At 37.3% G+C, this 19454-nt stretch overlaps 1 protein-coding gene across 1 annotated transcript; it reads left to right on the top strand.

Annotated features, from left to right (window-relative positions):
* The first annotated feature begins 14928 nt into the window (after nt 1–14928).
* Nucleotides 14929–18595, top strand: LOC110910068 (CASP-like protein 1E2). The gene is made up of 2 exons (XM_022154788.2): nt 14929–15254; nt 18178–18595. Exons 1-2 carry the CDS (start codon nt 15043–15045, stop codon nt 18512–18514), a joined length of 549 nt encoding a protein of 182 aa, XP_022010480.1. The 5' UTR covers nt 14929–15042; the 3' UTR covers nt 18515–18595.
* The last annotated feature ends 859 nt before the right edge of the window (nt 18596–19454 follow it).

Genomic DNA, 19454 nt, shown 5'->3' with positions numbered 1-19454 from the left:
ACCCTACCTTGACAAGTTCGTCATTGTCTTCATCGACGACATTCTGATCTACTCCAAGAGTCAGGAGGAACACGAGCAGCACCTACGTCTTATCTTGGAACTTCTTCGAAAGGAACAACTGTACGCTAAGTTTTCTAAATGCGACTTCTGGCTTCGTGAAGTCCACTTCTTAGGCCATGTGGTGAACAGGGATGGGATTCATGTCGATCCATCCAAGGTAGATTCGATCAGGAACTGGCCTGCACCGCGTACACCAACAGAAACACGCCAATTCTTGGGTTTGGCGGGGTATTCCAGGCGATTCATCAAAGACTTTTCGAAGATCGCACAGCCGCTTACTATGCTGACACAGAAAGGTGTCACCTACCGTCGGGGAGATTCCCAGGAAACCGCTTTTCAATACTTAAAGGATAGGCTTTGCAGCGCACCTAGTCTCTCACTGCCAGAGGGCACAGACAATTTTGTAGTATTTTGTGACGCATCGATACAGGGGCTCGGTTGTGTATTGATGCAACGTGATAAAGTTATTGCCTACGCCTCGCGGAAACTCAAGGTTCATGAACGGAACTACACGACGCACGATTTAGAGCTGGGAGCTGTTGTTTTTGCGCTTAAGATATGGCGACACTACCTGTACGGTACCAGGTGCACTATTTACACCGATCACAGGAGTCTCGAGCATATCTTCAAGCAGAAGGAATTGAGCATGCGTCAACGACGATGGGTCGAGCTAGTTAACGAATACGAATGCGCTATTAAGTATCATCCAGGCAAAGCCAATGTTGTGGCAGACGCCCTCAGTCGAAAGGATACTCTACCTAGACGCGTACGAGCTTTGCAGCTCACTATTCAGTCCAGTCTTCCTGCACCGATACGTGATGCTCGGGTGGAAGCATTAAGACCAGAAAACGTCAATGCTGAAGCCTTGCGCGGCTCAAGGCAACGATTAGAACAGAAGGAAGACGGTGCTTACTATGTAACGGGGCGTATTTGGGTCCCACTTTATGGCGATCTACGCGAATTTGTGATGGATGAAGCGCACAAGTCTCGCTACTCGGTACATCCAGGGTCGGATAAAATGTATCACGACATCAGAACAACGTATTGGTGGCCTAGCATGAAGGCCCACATCGCTACCCATGTCAGCAAATGCTTGACTCGTGCAAAAGTCAAGGCAGAGTATCAGAAACCAGCAGGCTTACTTCAGCAACCAAAGATACCACAGTGGAAATGGGAGGAAATTTCCATGGATTTCGTTACAGGCCTACCTAGATCCCAGCGTGGGAATGATACTATATGGGTGATTGTGGATCGACTCACCAAGTCTGCACACTTCCTGGCTATTAAGGAAACGGATAAGTTCTCCACTCTCGCAGACGTTTACCTTAAAGAAGTTGTTTCGAGGCACGGGGTGCCCACCTCCATCATTTCGGATCGGGATGCACGATTCACGTCAGAGCTATGGCAAGCGATGCACAAATCTTTTGGCTCATGATTAGACATGAGCACAGCATATCATCCTCAGACGGATGGGCAGTCTGAGCGAACGATCCAAACTCTTGAAGACATGCTTTGGGCATGTGTTATCGATTTCAGCAACGGCTGGGAAAAGCATCTCCCGTTAGTGGAGTTTTCGTATGATAACAGTTACCACACCAGCATACAAGCCGCTCCATTCGAGGCATTGTATGGACGTAAATGCCGGTCACCTCTCTGTTGGGCAGAGGTGGGGGATAGTCAGATCACGGGTCCGGAGATTGTAGTGGACGCCACAGAAAAGATTGCACAAATACGACAACGCATGGCGGCAGCACGCGACCGTCAGAAAGCATACGCGGATAAGCGTAGGAAACCGTTGGAATTTCAGGTCGGGGACCAGGTTTTACTAAAAGTCTCACCCTGGAAGGGTGTGGTTCGTTTTGGCAAACGGGGCAAACTAAATCCGCGGTATGTCAGACCGTTCGAGATCATAGAGAAAACAGGCAAAGTGGCCTACAGACTAAACCTACCAGTTGAACTCGGTGCAGTTCACAATGTATTTCACGTGTCGAATCTGAAGAAGTGCCTGTCAGATGAGACCCTCATAGTTCCTTTTAAGGAACTCACTATCGACGAGCGGTTGCAGTTCGTCGAGGAGCCAGTTGAAATCACGGACCGGGATGTTAAGGTCCTCAAAAGCAAGAGAATCCCTCTTGTTCGAGTTCGTTGGAACTCCCGACGTGGCCCAGAGTACACCTGGGAACGCGAAGACCAAATGAAAGAAAAGTACCCCCAGTTATTCGGAACCAATGCAACCACTACTGAGACTGAAGCTACTACTACGGAATTTCGGGACGAAATTCCAAATCAACGGGGGGATGATGTGACACCCCAGGAAAACCAGTAAACGATACAACTTACCTAGCTTCCTCAGTAACCGCATGCTAAATTTCGGGACGAAATTTCTTTCAAGTTGGGGATAATGTGACAACTCGAATTTCCAAGATTCCCATTTCGCATTTATTGCACGTTCTCATATTGTTTAGTTGTTTAATTGCACAAATAATTAGCTATGGAATCTTATACGTTTTGATACAATCAAGTGTATTGTGTGATTGTGCATGGTTATGTGTTAATTGTGATAAAGTTGTTAAATGCATAAACTTGGTGGTGAAACTATGAAATTGTTATGAGATGGTGTGCATGTGTAAATTATGATACTTAGGGATGCATAGAATAATTAGTGAAACTCTAATCATTGTTAACCCTAATCCCTTTTCACTAATCACTTTCACAAAAACCAAAACACTGTATTCTCTAATCCCCTAGCAATCATCATTACCACCATCATTGGCACAAGACATTCATCACTCTTGATTCCTCTTTTTCTCTAGAATCATTCAAGGGCTCGATTGATTAATTGCAAGTACATAGTTAAGCATACCGAGCAAACCAAGGTGAGTTCACACCCTTACTAAGGCATGGGATTCCCAAGGGCTTGGGACTGGGATTGAAGGAATAAGGTTTAATAGATTCGTACTGACACAAATACTAGACTACCATACCATTGTCCTCGGTTGTGCAGGACACATACTTCTACTATTCACTGTCCTCGGTTGTGCAGGACACATACTTCTACTATTCACTGTCCTCGGTTGTGCAGGACACATACTTCTGCTATTCACTGTCCTCGGTTGTGCAGGACACATACTTATGCTATTCACTGTCCTCGGTTGTGCAGGACACATTCTTACAATCTACGTAGACTTATACTTACCACTATCCTCGGTTGTGAAGGATACTCACGTAAAACCTACGTGAAATTATACTTACTACTATCCTCGGTTGTGAAGGATACTTATGGTTACGAATAGTCTAGTGGTTATACAACATGGGAAGCCCCCACCAATAGAACGTACTATCGGCCCAGTAGAGCCACATGTTACATACGAACTTACTCTTACGCATTTACTTTCTGTGAACTCGCTCAACTAGTTGTTGATCCTCTGTTACATGCCTTGCAGGTCGTTAGATACATGGAGCTTGCACAGGGAGGAGCTGGTCGTTGTGGGCTTGGATCGTGATAGTTTTGTTAAACACTTATGACATTTGATACTTCATTATGATGGGTTTTATTTATACGCTTCCGCTAAACAATGATAACTTACTTTTGATTTGGAACACCTTTCATATGGATTTGGTTTGGTTTAAATGACAATCACTTTTACTATATGTATCGTTCTATATGATTGGTGGCTTGATCCTGGTCAGTCACGCTCCCAAGCGGTGATACTCCGCAGGTGGATTTTGGGGGTGTGACAGTCCGCACAGTTCATTTCATAATGCGTATGGGAAAAAAATCAAACGAATAATCTCTTCAGCTAAACTACCCAAGAGAAATATTTAACTACATCAACGTAGGATGTCTTTAACTAGATTGTCGAACCAATCTATTTAACTTAGATCGACGTAGGATCTCTTTAACTAGACCACCCGAGGGCCTCTTTAACTATATCAACGCATGACATATTCAACTAGATTGTCGAACCAATCTCTTTAACTTAGATCGACGTAGGATCTCTTTAACTAAACCACCCGAGGGCCTCTTTAACTATATCAACACATATTATCCTTAATCATTGGAATAGTACTTTATAATCCAAGGGACTTAACTACAACGTAGAAGTCCATTAACGATTTAAGATAGTACCTTTTTGAATGTCCTACTACAAATCCCTCATATGAAGGTATGAAAGATTCTACGAGGATTTAGATAGCGAATATCCAGAGTATACAAAAACACAAAATGCATAAATGGAAAGACAATATGCATAAACAAATAGTCACATAACCACAAAATTGTTTATCTAGATCTTTAATTTGTTAATTTGTTTTGTTGATTACGTACATGCATTTAAAGCACACTAGGAATCCATTTCATGGATTTCATTCGGTACTTTAAACATTAGCAAGAATCTAACTATGAAGATAGAAAGATCTCCTATAAATTCGATTTCATTTTCAAGAAAACGCAATTTTCAAATTGAGGTACAATAATTTTTTTGAATATACGGAAATATCCTTAGGTACCATATTAAGAATTTATAGTGGTACTTTGGGTATTCGCGGGAAACACAAGAGATAATAAAATGGAAGAAATTACGGGGTAGTCTGTTCTTCAAGGAATACGGTTCCTTGATTGTTGGTATTGTAGAGGATACGTTGTTTATACATGACATCACATTCGTACATTGCAATGTAAAATAAAAAGGATTTATTTATAAACAACAACAACTGTTTCATGGACCTTGACTACAAAAGAAAATAATACATAAGGTTTGATTATCTCTAAACAACATTGTCTTCTAGTTGGTCCGATGCTCATCATTGCGCTGGATTCGCATTAGCAATCTTTGGGCAATTTCTCCGGAAATGGCCCATTTCGTCACAGTTGAAGCAAGGACCTAGTGGAAGACGAGCTTGAGCAGGAGTTACTTGAGGTTGGTTTGGACCACCTTGGTTTGGGGTAAATCGACAAGCATTTGCCAGGTGACCGAGTCGCCCACACGATGCACATAGACGACACTGTAAGTGAGCTAAGTGGTGTGCATTACATCTGTCGCATATCGGTGCAGTACCGGCATAAGGTTTCTTTGCAGGGGGTTGAGTTGGTTGGTTGCGGGTGTTTTGGTTGGGTTGAGCAGCAATCGCAAAATTCTGCGAAGCCTTACGCTTCTTAGACTTCTCAGGGGATCCAGTCTGTTCATCCATGGTCTTTGATTCCTCGATTGGCTTCTTGTCACCCTTTCGAAAAAGTTTATGCTTTCTGATCTGCGATTCAGTCAAGGTTACAGATAGCACAATGGCCTGACGGAGTGTGGTAGGGTTGTTACCAGTGACAATGTCTTGTACCGAGTCAGGCAGGCCGTCGATGTACCTTTCGATAGCCTTGTCGAGTGGGGCGACCATAGTCGGGCAAAGTAGACTCAACTCCTCAAACCTATCAGTATATGCCCTGTGTTCGCCACTATCTTGTTTCAAATCATCAAACTCCTTCTCCAACGCTCATTGTTCATGACGAGGACAAAACTCCCTCATCATAAGAGCTCTCAGTTCAGCCCATGTTTGTGCTAGAGCAACATCTGCACCACGGTCTCTCATTACCCTGTTCCACCATGTAAGAGCCCTCTTCTGAAACACACTCGAAGAAAACTCGACCTTGCGATTATCCGGACACTGTACGTGGCGAAAGGTATTCTCGATGCTCTCGAACCATTGAAGAAGCCTTGTTGCTCCCTCAGAACCACTAAACTTGAGTGGTTTAGCCGAGTTAAAGTTCTTGAAATTGCATGTACCATTGTTGTTGTTGTTGGCTTGGTTCCATTGAGCAAAGAGATTTGGGAATTGAACAGCCATCTGCTGCGCAATAATTTCTGCCAGCTCGGCAGTTGCTATCTGGTGTTCGCGTCGAGGAGGCATTCTAAAAGAGGAAAACATGAAAGGAAATAAATAAAATGGTATTGGGTAAGAATAGGATGTTACAATCACCGACCGTAATCACGGTTGATAGTCATTTGTTTGAATCATGAATCAAACAAACAACACCAAGGCTGAATCAAAGCAAATAGATCCTCATAGTGTATCACGAAGACATGCTCGCCTATAAGTGGACACTCACCCCAAGAGTTCCCAGGTAAGAGTGACTGGTCCGATTATGTGGATTTGTACGAACACTCTAACCTTAGACAGAAAACCCAGGGTACAGGCATTCACTCTTCAAGTTCGCATGTGTTCACACTATTTAGGACCCAAAACTTTGACGAGAGTTTTGAAAATTCAAAGGGGTTCAAAACCTTATAACAGAGGGTTCAAAACCTAGTAATCAATCATCCTAGAACAGATGATTAGTTTTCGAAGCGGTTTTGAAATTTATGTTCTTGTTGTGGTCGTCGCCTAAGGATAGGTGACGGTATTGTTTTATAACTAAACGCAAGTGAACTCGCGTTAGGGTCCTAGGAAGGTTATAGACTAGGTCAAAGCATTACTAATAACCTAATTCCCTATAACCATTGGCTCTGATACCAACTTTTCTGTCACACCCCGACCACGTAGGACATACAAAACGTGGCGGAAACGTCGGGGAGTGTTGTAACAGAATCAATTGTTTCAAATCCATGGCAATTGAAGTTTCGTTTTATTAATCAAATATGAAAGTATACATTGTTTAAACAAGAACTAAAAAGTACATAACATTAATTAACTAGTTCTTGTCTCGTTTTAGGTCACTAAGGCACAGGTCCGCCTAAGTATGTCTTGATAAGTCCTATGCATCATTTCCTGAAAACACATGTGAAAATAGGTACGTTAGCATAAAAATGCCTGTGAGATACATTGGTTTTATGAAAACGGAATTGATGACTTATGTTTGAGAAAATGTTTGGTCATGAACCTTGTAATTTGCTTTAACTTGTAAATCATTTGAAAAACGATAAAATCAGATGATATGTATAAATAAGAAGACACTGTATGGTTAAACGGATAACCATGTATAATGTGTTTATATAAGATAAGTCGTTTGTAAAACAATGTCTCGTGAAAAGTGTGTTATTTGTATAAAATGTCATATGTCTCAAATTGAAATGATTCAAATAACGCTACGATATGTAATACCATACAAACACTTTTATATAGGAAGTACCAGCGGCGTATCCACCATGCTTGTATCATATTACACACGCCTCGTTACTTAATCACTTACCCAAACCATCCACCATGTAAGATTGTTCTTGTATAACTCAATTGTTTATTGTGTGAACCATGTCAAATGTCTATGTTCAATGTAAATCACCAAATGTGTATGTCAATGTCAACGTGTTTATGTTCAATGTAAATCATGTAATGTGTATCCCAAAATGTATCATGTATGGTAAGCGAAATGTATCAACTTAAACCATATGTAAAATGCACAAAACAAGTCGTTGAAGTAAAACGTGGTTTAAATCAACGTTATGTTCTGTGGAAAAATGCATGCTCTATTGATATTAACATTTATGCGGTATTGTGAAATATACATACATCCAAGCCTTGAGACTGTGGCGATAAACCCTTAAACAAATTAAAGGTTTATCTAAGTTATGTATATCGAATTCGGTCATTCCTTACAATCCTATCAAACCCAGGATTTCATGAACGGGAGTTGTCAATTTCTATGGTACCACTTCCTACTAACGAACGGCGTAGCTAATGTTAATGAATGTATTATCCCATGTTAAACAAACCAAATGTCATAACAAAATGAAGGCATGTGATGTAAACAATTGTACTAAGTATGCTAAGTAAACATACGAAGCAGAAATGTTCATGTAAATCAATGTGCCCATATGCTGAGTAAACATATGCAGCAGAAATGTTCATGTAAATCAATGTGTCCATATGCTGAGTAAACATATGCAACAGAAATGTAATGTAAATCAATGTATTAAGTACGCACACAATGGGCACACATAGCATGTAATGTAAAGCAATGTACTAAGTACGCACACAATGGGCATACATAGCATGAAATGTATGTAAAACAATGTACTAAGTACGCACACAATGGGCATACATAGCATGAAATGTATTGTAAAGTGATGTACTAAATATGCACACAATGGGCATAAATAGCATGAAATGTATGTAAAGTGATGTACTAAATATGCACACAATGGGCATAAATAGCATGAAATGTATGTAAAGTGATGTACTAAGTATGCACACAATGGACATACATAGCATAAACACAATGAAATCATGTACTATATATGTACTATCGAACATAGCAAGTATATGATGTGAAAACCGGAAAGCATGAAAGTAACAAGTAGGCACATGTGTTTCACCCCAATACAGTTTGGAAAACAGTAAAAGATGGGGTTCTATGTACTCACCTGAGATTGCTTTGAAGTTCTTGTATAATAACCAGATAATGCTAAAGAGCACGGGATATCAAAAGGCACCTAATAGGTAGCTATGTTAATATACCGGACCAAATCGGAAGGATCGGATAGTATGCGGGTTCGTAAACCAAACGAGTATGGAGAATCGTGTAATATGGTTTAACAAAGCCTACATACTAAAATGAAACCTAACCTAAGTGCTTGCGACCCATTACGACCCGTTTAGGTAGCTTATGCTACCTTACGCGTCGTTCGCGTAGAACGCGTCTGGAACGCCTAACATCGTGACCACAAGGTATAACCTCGGAAGGTTATAGCTATGGTCATCTAATGTGTTTGGTCGGATCCTAATGATCAACCAAATGGGTCGGGTTCGAAAGTATAAGCGATGGTTTAGATCGCTTACCTTACGACCCTATGTATGCACTAAACTAAAAGTGACGAGCTAAGCATGTTAGAACATGCTTAACTAAGTTTAGAAAACAGGTTTGGTATCAAAACAAACGGTTTTGATACCCACGAGTAGTTTGGTTACAAAATACGCAAGAATGCGCATTTTGGCCGAAACTACGACTCGTCACTGAGCCTAGATAACGTGGTAATCAGTAGGTATAGTCACTACGGACTATAACCATCGTGATCACGCTCACGTTATGAAGTTCCAACGAACTTCGCGTCGACCATAAACTGGTCAATGCAGAAAGTCAAATATAGTTCGACTTTCGGACTCGAAAAGCGATAAAACAACGAAGGAACACTTACAAAGGATCTCCGAAAGCTAATCTTGATCAAAGAAACTCAGGTATGAAGCAATACTTCAACTTAGAGCTTTTTAGATCAGATTCTTGTGGGTTTTTGCAAGAATGGGGGGGGTATTTATAGGAAAGGCAAAGCCGTTAGGATCGTTTCTTGAATAACGTGCCACGATCTCGCCCGTACACTTGTCAAAATATTGTGGTTACTGAATAATGGCCCTTGGCTCTTGATTGGGTGAAAGGGCATTGCCCCTTGAACGAACGAAAGGCCAACTGCAAGTGGGTTCAATGAATCTGCTGTACTGGGGACTCCTTACGGACCGTATGGCTTATGGCTTACGGTCCGTAAGCCCCTAGTTTGGTAGTTTTACAGTTTTGGTCCCTGCAGCTCCAAAACTTGGTATTTGATGCATTTTTGACACGTTTAAGCCCCGTTAACCCCATTTCAAAGCTCTAAAATGATGTTAAAGTATAGGGAACTTAAAATGTGCTCAAAAATATCCCGGATGTCGGTTCGTTTGGCCGTACGGTCGCGATGTTCGGTTAATTACGACAGAATGCGCATAAGCGCGAAAGACGATCCAAATTGTGCGACGAATGGATTTTTCTCATGCCATACACTAAGGCATAATATAAGGATGCTTACATAAATTTTTGGATGTCCGGATGTATTCAGAACGTAAGTTATGCGCGAAAGTGCAAACTTGTGCACTTTTTGACACTTTTAGCCCCTGAATGATCCAAAAGTTTGTTTTAGCATACCAAACCCCTCAAAGCCTATTCCTAAGCTATGTAAAGGATATTTATGGTATGTCTAACTTATGGACATGTTCCGGAATGTTCGTTACAGTTCAAATTGGCATACTTTCGCAGTTTGTCAAGTTTAGTCCCTGTAAGCGAATTAACTTGTTTTTGCCATTCCAAAGCCTTCAAAACTTATTTCTAAGTTATGTAAAGGTTATTTGAGGTATGTTAAGTATATGTTGCTGTTCCGGAGTATTTGTCGCATTAAACTGAGTATGTTTACGCACCAGTTTGCGTATAACTCCCCAGAAAGCGATGTAGAGCTTGAAATCGAACAAGAGTTGATATGTGCAAACGATACACATATTTATACAAGTCCAAAGTATGAAATACAATATTTCATTGGTTTGGCGTTTGTTTGATGGTTGAAGTGACACAGGTGTCACATAGACTCACAGTTTTCATATGATATATCGAGAAAAATGATCCTATTATGTTTTCTCCACAACTTTTAAATCGGTTATCAAAAAGATTTATTTTAAATCTTTTCAAAACAAACTATAAACTCACTCAACTTTATGTTGACTTTTTCGCATGTTCTTTCTCAGGTGGCATTTTCAAAACTATGGAACGGTTGGAATAGGAGAACCTATGGGAATTCAAGTACTTAGTAGTGTTCAATTTCTAGAAGTCTTAGCTCAAACACTTCCGCTGTGCAATGAAGATACCGGTCCAGTCACGCCAAGCTCTGGTTTATCGGGGTGTGACATTTAGCTAGCTTTGCACAAGGATATCGATGTGAGTTCATAACCCCCACTTTGTACGGTTTTACATTTTTATAAATGTTTTCAGGGGCGGAAAGACATGCAAGTTTTTGCAAAAGCAAACTATATTTCAATGAACGGAAACTCATATTTCTAAGTCATTTTGTAGTATAATTTCAGTGAACTTAAATGGTTTACGAAAAGTTCATGTTAAACATACCGGTTTTATAAAACACACGCGTATTTTCGAAACGTGCATGGTTTTCATGACTAGTGACGGGACTGTCGTAGTTACAACAACGGGACTGGGTCAGTCTGTGTACGAACAATGGGACAACCCAGTGAATTCATGTCCCCCTTCTCTCTTAAATGTTTTCGGTTTTATAACTCTCGGGGGAAAATACAAGTTTTTGATGGTATGGTTTAGCTATGGAATAAAATATTAGATCATGTGTGAATAGGGTCTCTCTTAAGCACCTTTAATCTTGTATAAGACCGAGGAACAAGAGTGGTAGATCTATCGGGTGTAGCGAGCCCTATTCATGGGTCCTTGTGTGGCCGCATGTAGTGATTTTTGTTATCCCAACAGGGTGGACCAGAGGAAATCGTCTAGGGTTGTGTGCTTCCTATGTCGTCACACATATTAATGTCTTAGCTACACATTAATGATTATCAAGTTCATAGACGCTTTACATACCGCATTCTCATATACGAATTTTCAAATATTTTTAAGATTCATTTGATGCAAGCTCACAAACACATGAGTTTACAAACTTGGTGACATTTTTCAACTTATGTACAAGTAAGAGGACGTGTTGGTCCTGCTTACAAAGACTCTTTTGGGCTCGGCCCATTCTCACTCGTGCAATGCACAAAGCCTCTCGTGGTCTAGACTCACAGTTTTCATATGACATGCCAAGAAAAATGATTTTATTATGTTTTCTCAACAACTTTTAAACCGGTTATCAAAAAGATTTGTTTTAAATCTTTTTCAAACAAACTATGAAGTCGCCAACTTTATGTTGATTTTTCGCATGTTTCTTTCTCAGGTCATTTTCAAAACTACGGAACGGTTGGAATAGGATAACCTATGGGGATTCGGGTACCTAGCAGGCGTCCATTTTCTAGAAGACTTAGCTCAAATACTTCCGCTGTGCAATGAAGATACCATTCGGATCACACCCGGCTCTGATGCAATCGATTTATCGGGGTGTGACACAAAAGTTTCCAATTGGAGTTTGGATGAACAATCAAGAACGGTGAATATGACTTATCAACACGGGGTGGATTATTTATTGACGATGGACAAAATACTGAACACAAATATACTACATCTTCTTGAACAACTCTGAAATTTAGCACCTTCAAACGATGCAAGATCAAGGGTTGTGATGATATTTAGGTATAAGATGCAACAAAGACGAGACAGGATTATGGTGTTATACGCCAATGCACAAGATGATGATGATGATGATGATGATGACGATGATGATGATGATGAGTCTGAAGAAAGTGATGAACAAAGCGATGGGTACATCTCTGATGTAATACCATCCACATAATACTATTAGTTTGGTTTTATTTCATCTTAGTTGTAATCTTTTGAATTACTAATAAATTATAATGAATTTAAAATCGCCATGAATGCTAAGAAATTTACCTTTATAACATATATGGGATTAATTCAACTGGCAAAATCTACAAAAATGCCTAAAAATATGTAAAGTTTGAATTGTTAACGATATATAATGAATTTGGGAATGCCATGGTAAAGTTTGAATTGTTAAAGGTATATAATGAATTTGGGAACGCAATGGACGCAAAGATGTTAAAATTATTAATTAATTGAGTAAATTACAAAATTCATCCTTTATGTTGACACTAGATTGCAAAGTGTGTTCTTTATCTTCAAAAAGTACAAAAAAGTACTCGATGTTTGCAAACCCCTACACATTATGTCCTTTATTCCTAACTAAGTTATTTTTCATTGTTAAGTGCGTGTGAAATGACCTAAATACCCTTACTGTTAAATAAATAATTAAAAAGTTAAAAGAAACATAATTAATATTTAAAAATTTATATGGGACCCACCACCCATCCCACCCTATTCATCTTCCCAAATCTTCACCACCTCCACCTTTCAGTAATAATTCTAACTTATACCAGTACAAGTTATGCTAAGGCTGATCTTCAAAAACCCCACTTTCCAAAAATACCCTTTCAGTACTTTTTTTTGATATTTTATTTACAAGTAATTAAATCAGTATTCTCCAAAATATTGGCAACCATATATCTGATCAAATCAATGGCAATATACAGTTTTTTGGGTTTTCTTAATTGAGATGGGTTTTCGATTTATCCTTGCTATATATATATATATATATATATATATATATATATATATATAATTAAAACCACTTTTATTGTGAAAACTCGAAAACTAACTAAAAAAAGCCTAAAAAACACACCAAAAAAATTTTTTTATATAAAAAATCGCAAGGTTTTTATATAAAAAAACTTAAAAAAAAATTGTATTACACATGTGTATGTGTACTACACATGTGTAGTGTTACACATGTGCACTAAAATTTTTTTTTTTTTTGAAATTTTTTTTATATACTAAAAGTGGCGAAAATTGGTATGCAAAAAAATGGTTTGTTTTTTTGGTTTTTTTAATTAGTTTTCGAGTTTTCACAATAACTATTTGTTTTCCTTTAAACCTTCCCCTATATATATATAGAACAAAGATCCATTAGGAACCACCCTTTATTGCGAGAACCACGAGAACCAATGTGAACACAACCAAAAATGCCAAAAAATAGCTAAAAAACACACAAAATTTTTTTTTAATATTCTTTATAAAAAAATCGCTACTATTAGTAGCCAAAAAAAAAAAATTTTGTCTTTAATTTTTTTGGCTACTAAAATTAGCGATTTTAACATAAAAAATATTTAAAAAAAATTAGAATTTTTTTTTTATTTTTTTATATTTTTTAGGTTTTTTGGGGGTTTAGTTTTTAGCATTTTAGCTTGGGGGGGGGGGGGGGGTTAGGTTTTTTTTTTTTTTTGGGGGGGGGGGTGTGGGGGTTGGGTTTTTTTAGGGCTTTTTTTAGGTTTTTTTAGCAATTTTAGGTTGTGTTCACATTGGTTCTCGCGGTTCTCGCAATAAAGGTGGTTCTCGCATGAACCTTACCCTATATATATATATAAAAAAGGTTTCTTTTGTTAAAAAATAAAATAAAATAAAATAAAATAAAATAAAATAAAATAATAATAATAATAATAATAATAATAATAATAATAATAATAATAATAATAATAATAATAATAATAATAATAATAATAATAATCATAATCATAATAACTACTTGAATAACTAATTGAAAGAATACACATTTGACTAACAAACTAATTAACCAAAAGTTTTGTTCGATCCATTACTAAGATCAAGCGTACTGGGGCGTGTTTCCCTCCTGATACCGCCCGAAAACGACGGAAAACGCCCGGCCCCCCACTACGCTAGGCATTTTGGGGCGTTTTTTTCGAAAAAAATGGATTTGGCGTTTTATTTAAAACGCTTCAAGGGTGTTTGAATGGCCAATCAAATGAGGACATGCGGGTTTAGAGAGAGAGATGGAATGTGGGGCTTTGTTTTAAAATGGGTTTGCAGGTCATATGCACGAAGAAGAAGAAGGGCTTTGTTTTAAAACTTTGATATTGACACTTAGGCCCCTATAGTTTTAAACTTTATTGTTTTCTGTTTTCACACACTAGGCCCCAAAGTAAATTTTTAGTATTGTATTTTTTTAATTTAATGAATTATTTTAAGTTTTTTTTTTTTTGGTTTTTTTTTATTTCCTGTTTTTTATTTTCTGTTTTTTTTTCGTTTTTTTTTATTTCAAGTATTGTATTTTTTTTTTAATTTAATGAATTAATTTAAAAAAATAATTGAGAAATGATTGCATGGCGTTATTGGAATAATGCCCCACTACACCACTTTATGCTATAATGCTCCATACTGACTGGGATGACACGTGTCGAATAATGCCCATAGTAGGAGCATTATAACAATTTACCACTACACATGGTCTAATGATTATTGAATCCAATTATTAAAATGCTTTTTTTTTCACAAGTTATCATTCCTATCAACGGTTGAACCAATTGCCGATTGGACCCGGCTAATTTATTATCTCATGGACCCAACAGCCTATCCGGTTATTGACAACTATAATATGAACAGTTATTTTGTCTGGTAGGGACCCTGAGCCGGAATGTTACCAGCAAGCGACGGATCGCTTATATATACTCACATGGCAATCCGAACTATGCATTCTTAATCATATCAATAGTAACAGCGGTATGGAGACGGAACTCAAGATCGTGAACACAAAGTCCAGCTTCAACAGCAAGGCATTGATTGTGAGGTTGTTAGCACTCACACTGACTCTGGTCGCTGCGGTCCTACTCGGAGTTGATAAGCAGACTACCACGGTCTCTCTCACCATCGTTACGTCCCTACCGCCGGTAGACCTCCCTGTCACTGCTAAGTGGAATCAATTGTCCGCATTTGTGTACGTAACTCTCTCTCTCTCTTTGTAAATTGTCATTAAATCGACAGCTCATGTCAACTTGAATGAGGAAGACGATTATCATCATCATTGAAAATCAACAATTCGCAGAAATCTCTTTTGATTTCAGATCCTAAATTCCTAGTTTAGTTTCAGTAAGTTATTTAAACTCGAGAATTATGTGATCATTACCAAAGAAACACCGGATCTAATGGAGCTTGGGTTTGAGTTCAGCTCGTTTATTGACAGGGACTCGAGCTCAAGTTACTTTTTCAGAAACGGTGGAGGTTTTTGGTAAATTACTTTTTTTTTTTTTTTTGGAGGGGAAGGGTTTCATTGTTTCTTTTGGGTTTATTTTGGTTGTTTTCATATCGGTTCTCGTCCTAAAGTTGATTTTCGCATGAAGCCTATTTTATATATAAGGAGATTTTATTGGACAACACTAAAAAAGCGGGGAATCGAGAAACACTTCTAAAGATTTAACTTAACATGTTAAAAATCAATTTTTTTCTAAAAAAATTTCGACGTTTTTCCTTATAAACACATGTAGAAACATTTTTAATGAAAAAAACTAAAAAATATAAAAATATGTTAAAAACAATTTAAAAAATATATCTTATAAAATTAACTTAACATGTTAAAAATCAATTTTTAAAATTTTTTTCCGCGCTTTTCCTTATAAAAATAGGTAGAAACTATTTTAATAAAAAAATTCATTTTTGTAAAAAAAAAAGTAAAGCCTTTTTTTAACTGTTTTTTTATATTTTTAGTTTTTGTTTTTTTTTATTAAAAATGCTTCTAAAAGTATATATAAAGAAAAGCGTCGAAAAAAATTAAAAAAAATGATTTTTAACATGTTAAGATAAATTGTTAAGAATTTTTCCTGGTTCTCTACATTTTTAGGATCATGTGGGAAGCAATAGATTAATTGAGAAACTTGAGAAGTAATCTAGGCCACTCATTTTCCCTTATCTTTTCTTAATTTACACATATGTAGTTTAAAATTGACTATATACATATGTGTATACCAATACGATTTTTAACCAAAAAAAAAAATGTGTGTTTTTTAAGTAGTGTTGGTTGTATTCACATTTGTACTCACAATAAAGGGTGGTTTCTAACGGATCTTTGTGTTATATTGTAATAAATAGAGAAAGTATAATGTACTTCAAGGCTTAACCTACATTAAGATACATGACAAAAAATATAACGTGCGTTATTATCATAGAACGTGCGTGATTATAGTCCCATGCGTGATTATGTGGTCCCATGAGTGATTATGTGGTCCCATGCGTGATTATGTGGTCTCATGCGTGATTATACCCCTGATCCAACGGTTACCATTGTCTGCTACGTGATGTATGATAAGGCTTTTTGTATGTTAACCTTACTCGTAATATATATATATATATATATATATATATATATATATATATATATATATATATATATATATATATTATATATATATTATATATATATATATATATAATATTAAGAGTTAATATATACATATAGTAAATTAAATATAGAGAAAAATCCTCGAATTGTCCCTGTGGTTTGACTATTTTTCATCTTTAGTCCCCACTTTCTAAAATTACAGCTATAGTCCCCCAATTTTTGCAATTTCGTTCCCGGATAGTGCCTAACGTAGATAGGGGTTAGTTTGTCCAGTTAAGTGGGTATGAAATTAGCAAAATACTCTTGCTAATAAAAAAAATATTATTAATTATCCATTTAAATATCAGAAAGTGGAACCCACCTTATAATCTATTTAAATATACTATGTGCTTCTTCTCCGTTTTTCTTCCACCCAGCACCACTCCCCACCTTTTCTCTTTTTCAGTTCTTGCTTTTCTTGAAAGAATTTATGTACAAATAAATCAATTCAAAACTAATAAACAAAATCATTAAATCATATAAACAAAACTAAATACACTTGAAATTTCATCTTAGGCCGGAGAGTTATATGGCTTGGCTAAATAACGAAGAGTCATCAGTGAGATCAGAGTATCATTCCGACGACGATAGCTCCGACGTTCTGTACTTTCCGGCGGACTTAAATCCCCTGTGAAGCTTCCCATCTCTCTGTCAGCCCATCACCTTCCAGCATCCGTACAACTTCCGATATCTTTGGCCAGTAACCTGTGGTCACTACTCACTCCGGTAACCTGTGGCAGCTGAGATGATGATGATGATGGTGGTGGTAGTGTTTGAAACCATCTGAAGATGATGACCGGGCACCGGCCGAACCTGCTCGCCGGAATTGTGGGGTTCGCCGGAGAGGTGTATGGTGGTGGTTTTCTGAGGCGCCGGAAGTTATGGGTTCGCTGGAATCTGGGCAGAAGTGGCGGTGGTGCTGGTGGTTTGACTAGAGATGAAGAAGAAATGGGGTAGAGGGTGGGGGTTAGGATTTTATATTTAAAGAAATAATAAGGGTGTTATAGTCATTTCACACGCACCTAACACCAAAAACTAACGAAGTTACGCGCCAGGGACTATCCGAGAACGAAATTGAAAAAAATGGGGACTATAGGTGTAATTTTAGAAAGTCGGGGACTATAGGTGAAAAATGAGCAAACCACAGAGACTATCCGGGCACTTTTCTCTTAAATGTATAGTTATATAAATACAGGTTGGTTTAGGGTTGCTAAGTGAAGCTTGTGGTTTTATTACAAACTTATTTTTTGGACTTGAGCTTGCGCACTAGCTCATTTAATTAAGCCAAACTCGAATTGAGCTTTTAATGAGATGATTTTGAGTAGTTTAAGAGCGGCTTGGCTCGTTTACGCCCCAAGAAATAACCCTAACTTTCTTCTTGCTTTAACGATCCGTTTTGATTCCAGATCTCAATTTTGTTACAGAATTATTAAACACAGTCGATTATATACGAACTCTGATCTAAGACTCCAATTTCATGTGGCAGGTATTTTGTGATTGCAAATGCAATTGCATGCTCATACGGAGCAACATCTTTGATTGTCATATTGGTAACAAGAGGCAAAAATAAGCTTGTGTCATTGATGGTAACTGTTTTAGACATAGTGATGGTGGCACTACTGTTTTCCGCAATCGGAGCAACCGGTTCAGTCGGTTTGATCGGCTACAATGGCAACTCACATGTGAATTGGGACAAGGTGTGTAATGTGTTCGGTAAATTTTGCCACCAGGTAGCCATAGCTGTTTTTCTTTCCTTTGCTGGTAGCATAGCATATCTTCTTCTTATTGTTCTTGCTGCTTTAAAGCTTCATGACAAGTTTTGAGAAGGCACCATGTAACTTGTATTGTGTTGTTTTTTGTATTGAATGTTCATGGCCAATAAATTCATCAACTCTCTTATGATATTTCTTTTTCATTGCTGGTAATATTAATGTTATAAATAATAGTTTTTTAGTTATGAAGCCTTAAAAATGTTAGGTAAAATAAAGTTATTTTAACACCTCAGACTATGAGGTGTGGTGCCGGGGAAGGGTTTGGGATGGTGAGGTGGCACCACAGTCTAATTAAAGAACATAATGCAAAAGTTTATAGTTCTATGTTTTGTTGTGTAATTAAACTAGCTATATTACTCGTTTGTTGCAACGAAATACTTTTACGTGTCGCAGCTTGTTAAACATGAGAAAAGAAAACTTTTATGTAAATCCAACCTTACACTTGTGTTAACCCCTCGAATACATACCATATATTAATAATAATAATAATAATAATAATAATAATAATAATAATAATAATAATAATAATAATAATAATAATAATAATAATAATAATATTAACAATAACAACAACAACAACAATAATAATAATAATAATAATAATAATAATAATAATAATAATAATAATAATAATAATAATAATAATAATAATAATAATAATAAGAGTAAACTTCCGTTTTGCTCCCTGTGGTTTGGCCACTTTAACGGTTTTGCCCCAAATTTTCACAGAATGTGTAAAACTACAATTTAACAAACCCGTGAAAATTTCAAGTTAAAATTCAGCTTAAAAAGTGGAAAATTTGACCTTCGACCTGATTTCGCTTGAACAAATCAGTGAGATTTTGCTTGAAAAATCTTGGTGATTTCAAGCGAAATAAGACATTTCGCTTAAAAAGATCTGATTCCGCTCGAGTGACACTTGATTTCGCTTGAGTTGGAGTTCCGCTTGAAATCATCACTCTAATTTCGCTTGAAAGATAAAAGTGTGATT

The sequence above is a fragment of the Helianthus annuus genome, chromosome 7 (genome assembly GCF_002127325.2).
Source record: "Helianthus annuus cultivar XRQ/B chromosome 7, HanXRQr2.0-SUNRISE, whole genome shotgun sequence".
Taxonomy (NCBI): domain Eukaryota; kingdom Viridiplantae; phylum Streptophyta; class Magnoliopsida; order Asterales; family Asteraceae; genus Helianthus; species Helianthus annuus.
This window is presented reverse-complemented; position numbering and strand designations above follow the sequence as displayed.

Excerpts from the sequence above, each read along its gene's own strand:
- LOC110910068 (XM_022154788.2), top strand. The coding sequence starts at position 15,043 with ATGGAGACGGAACTCAAGATCGTGAACACAAAGTCCAGCTTCAACAGC. Across the intron at positions 15,255-18,177 it reads AATCAATTGTCCGCATTTGT|GTATTTTGTGATTGCAAATG; the intron begins GTACGTAACTCT and ends TTCATGTGGCAG.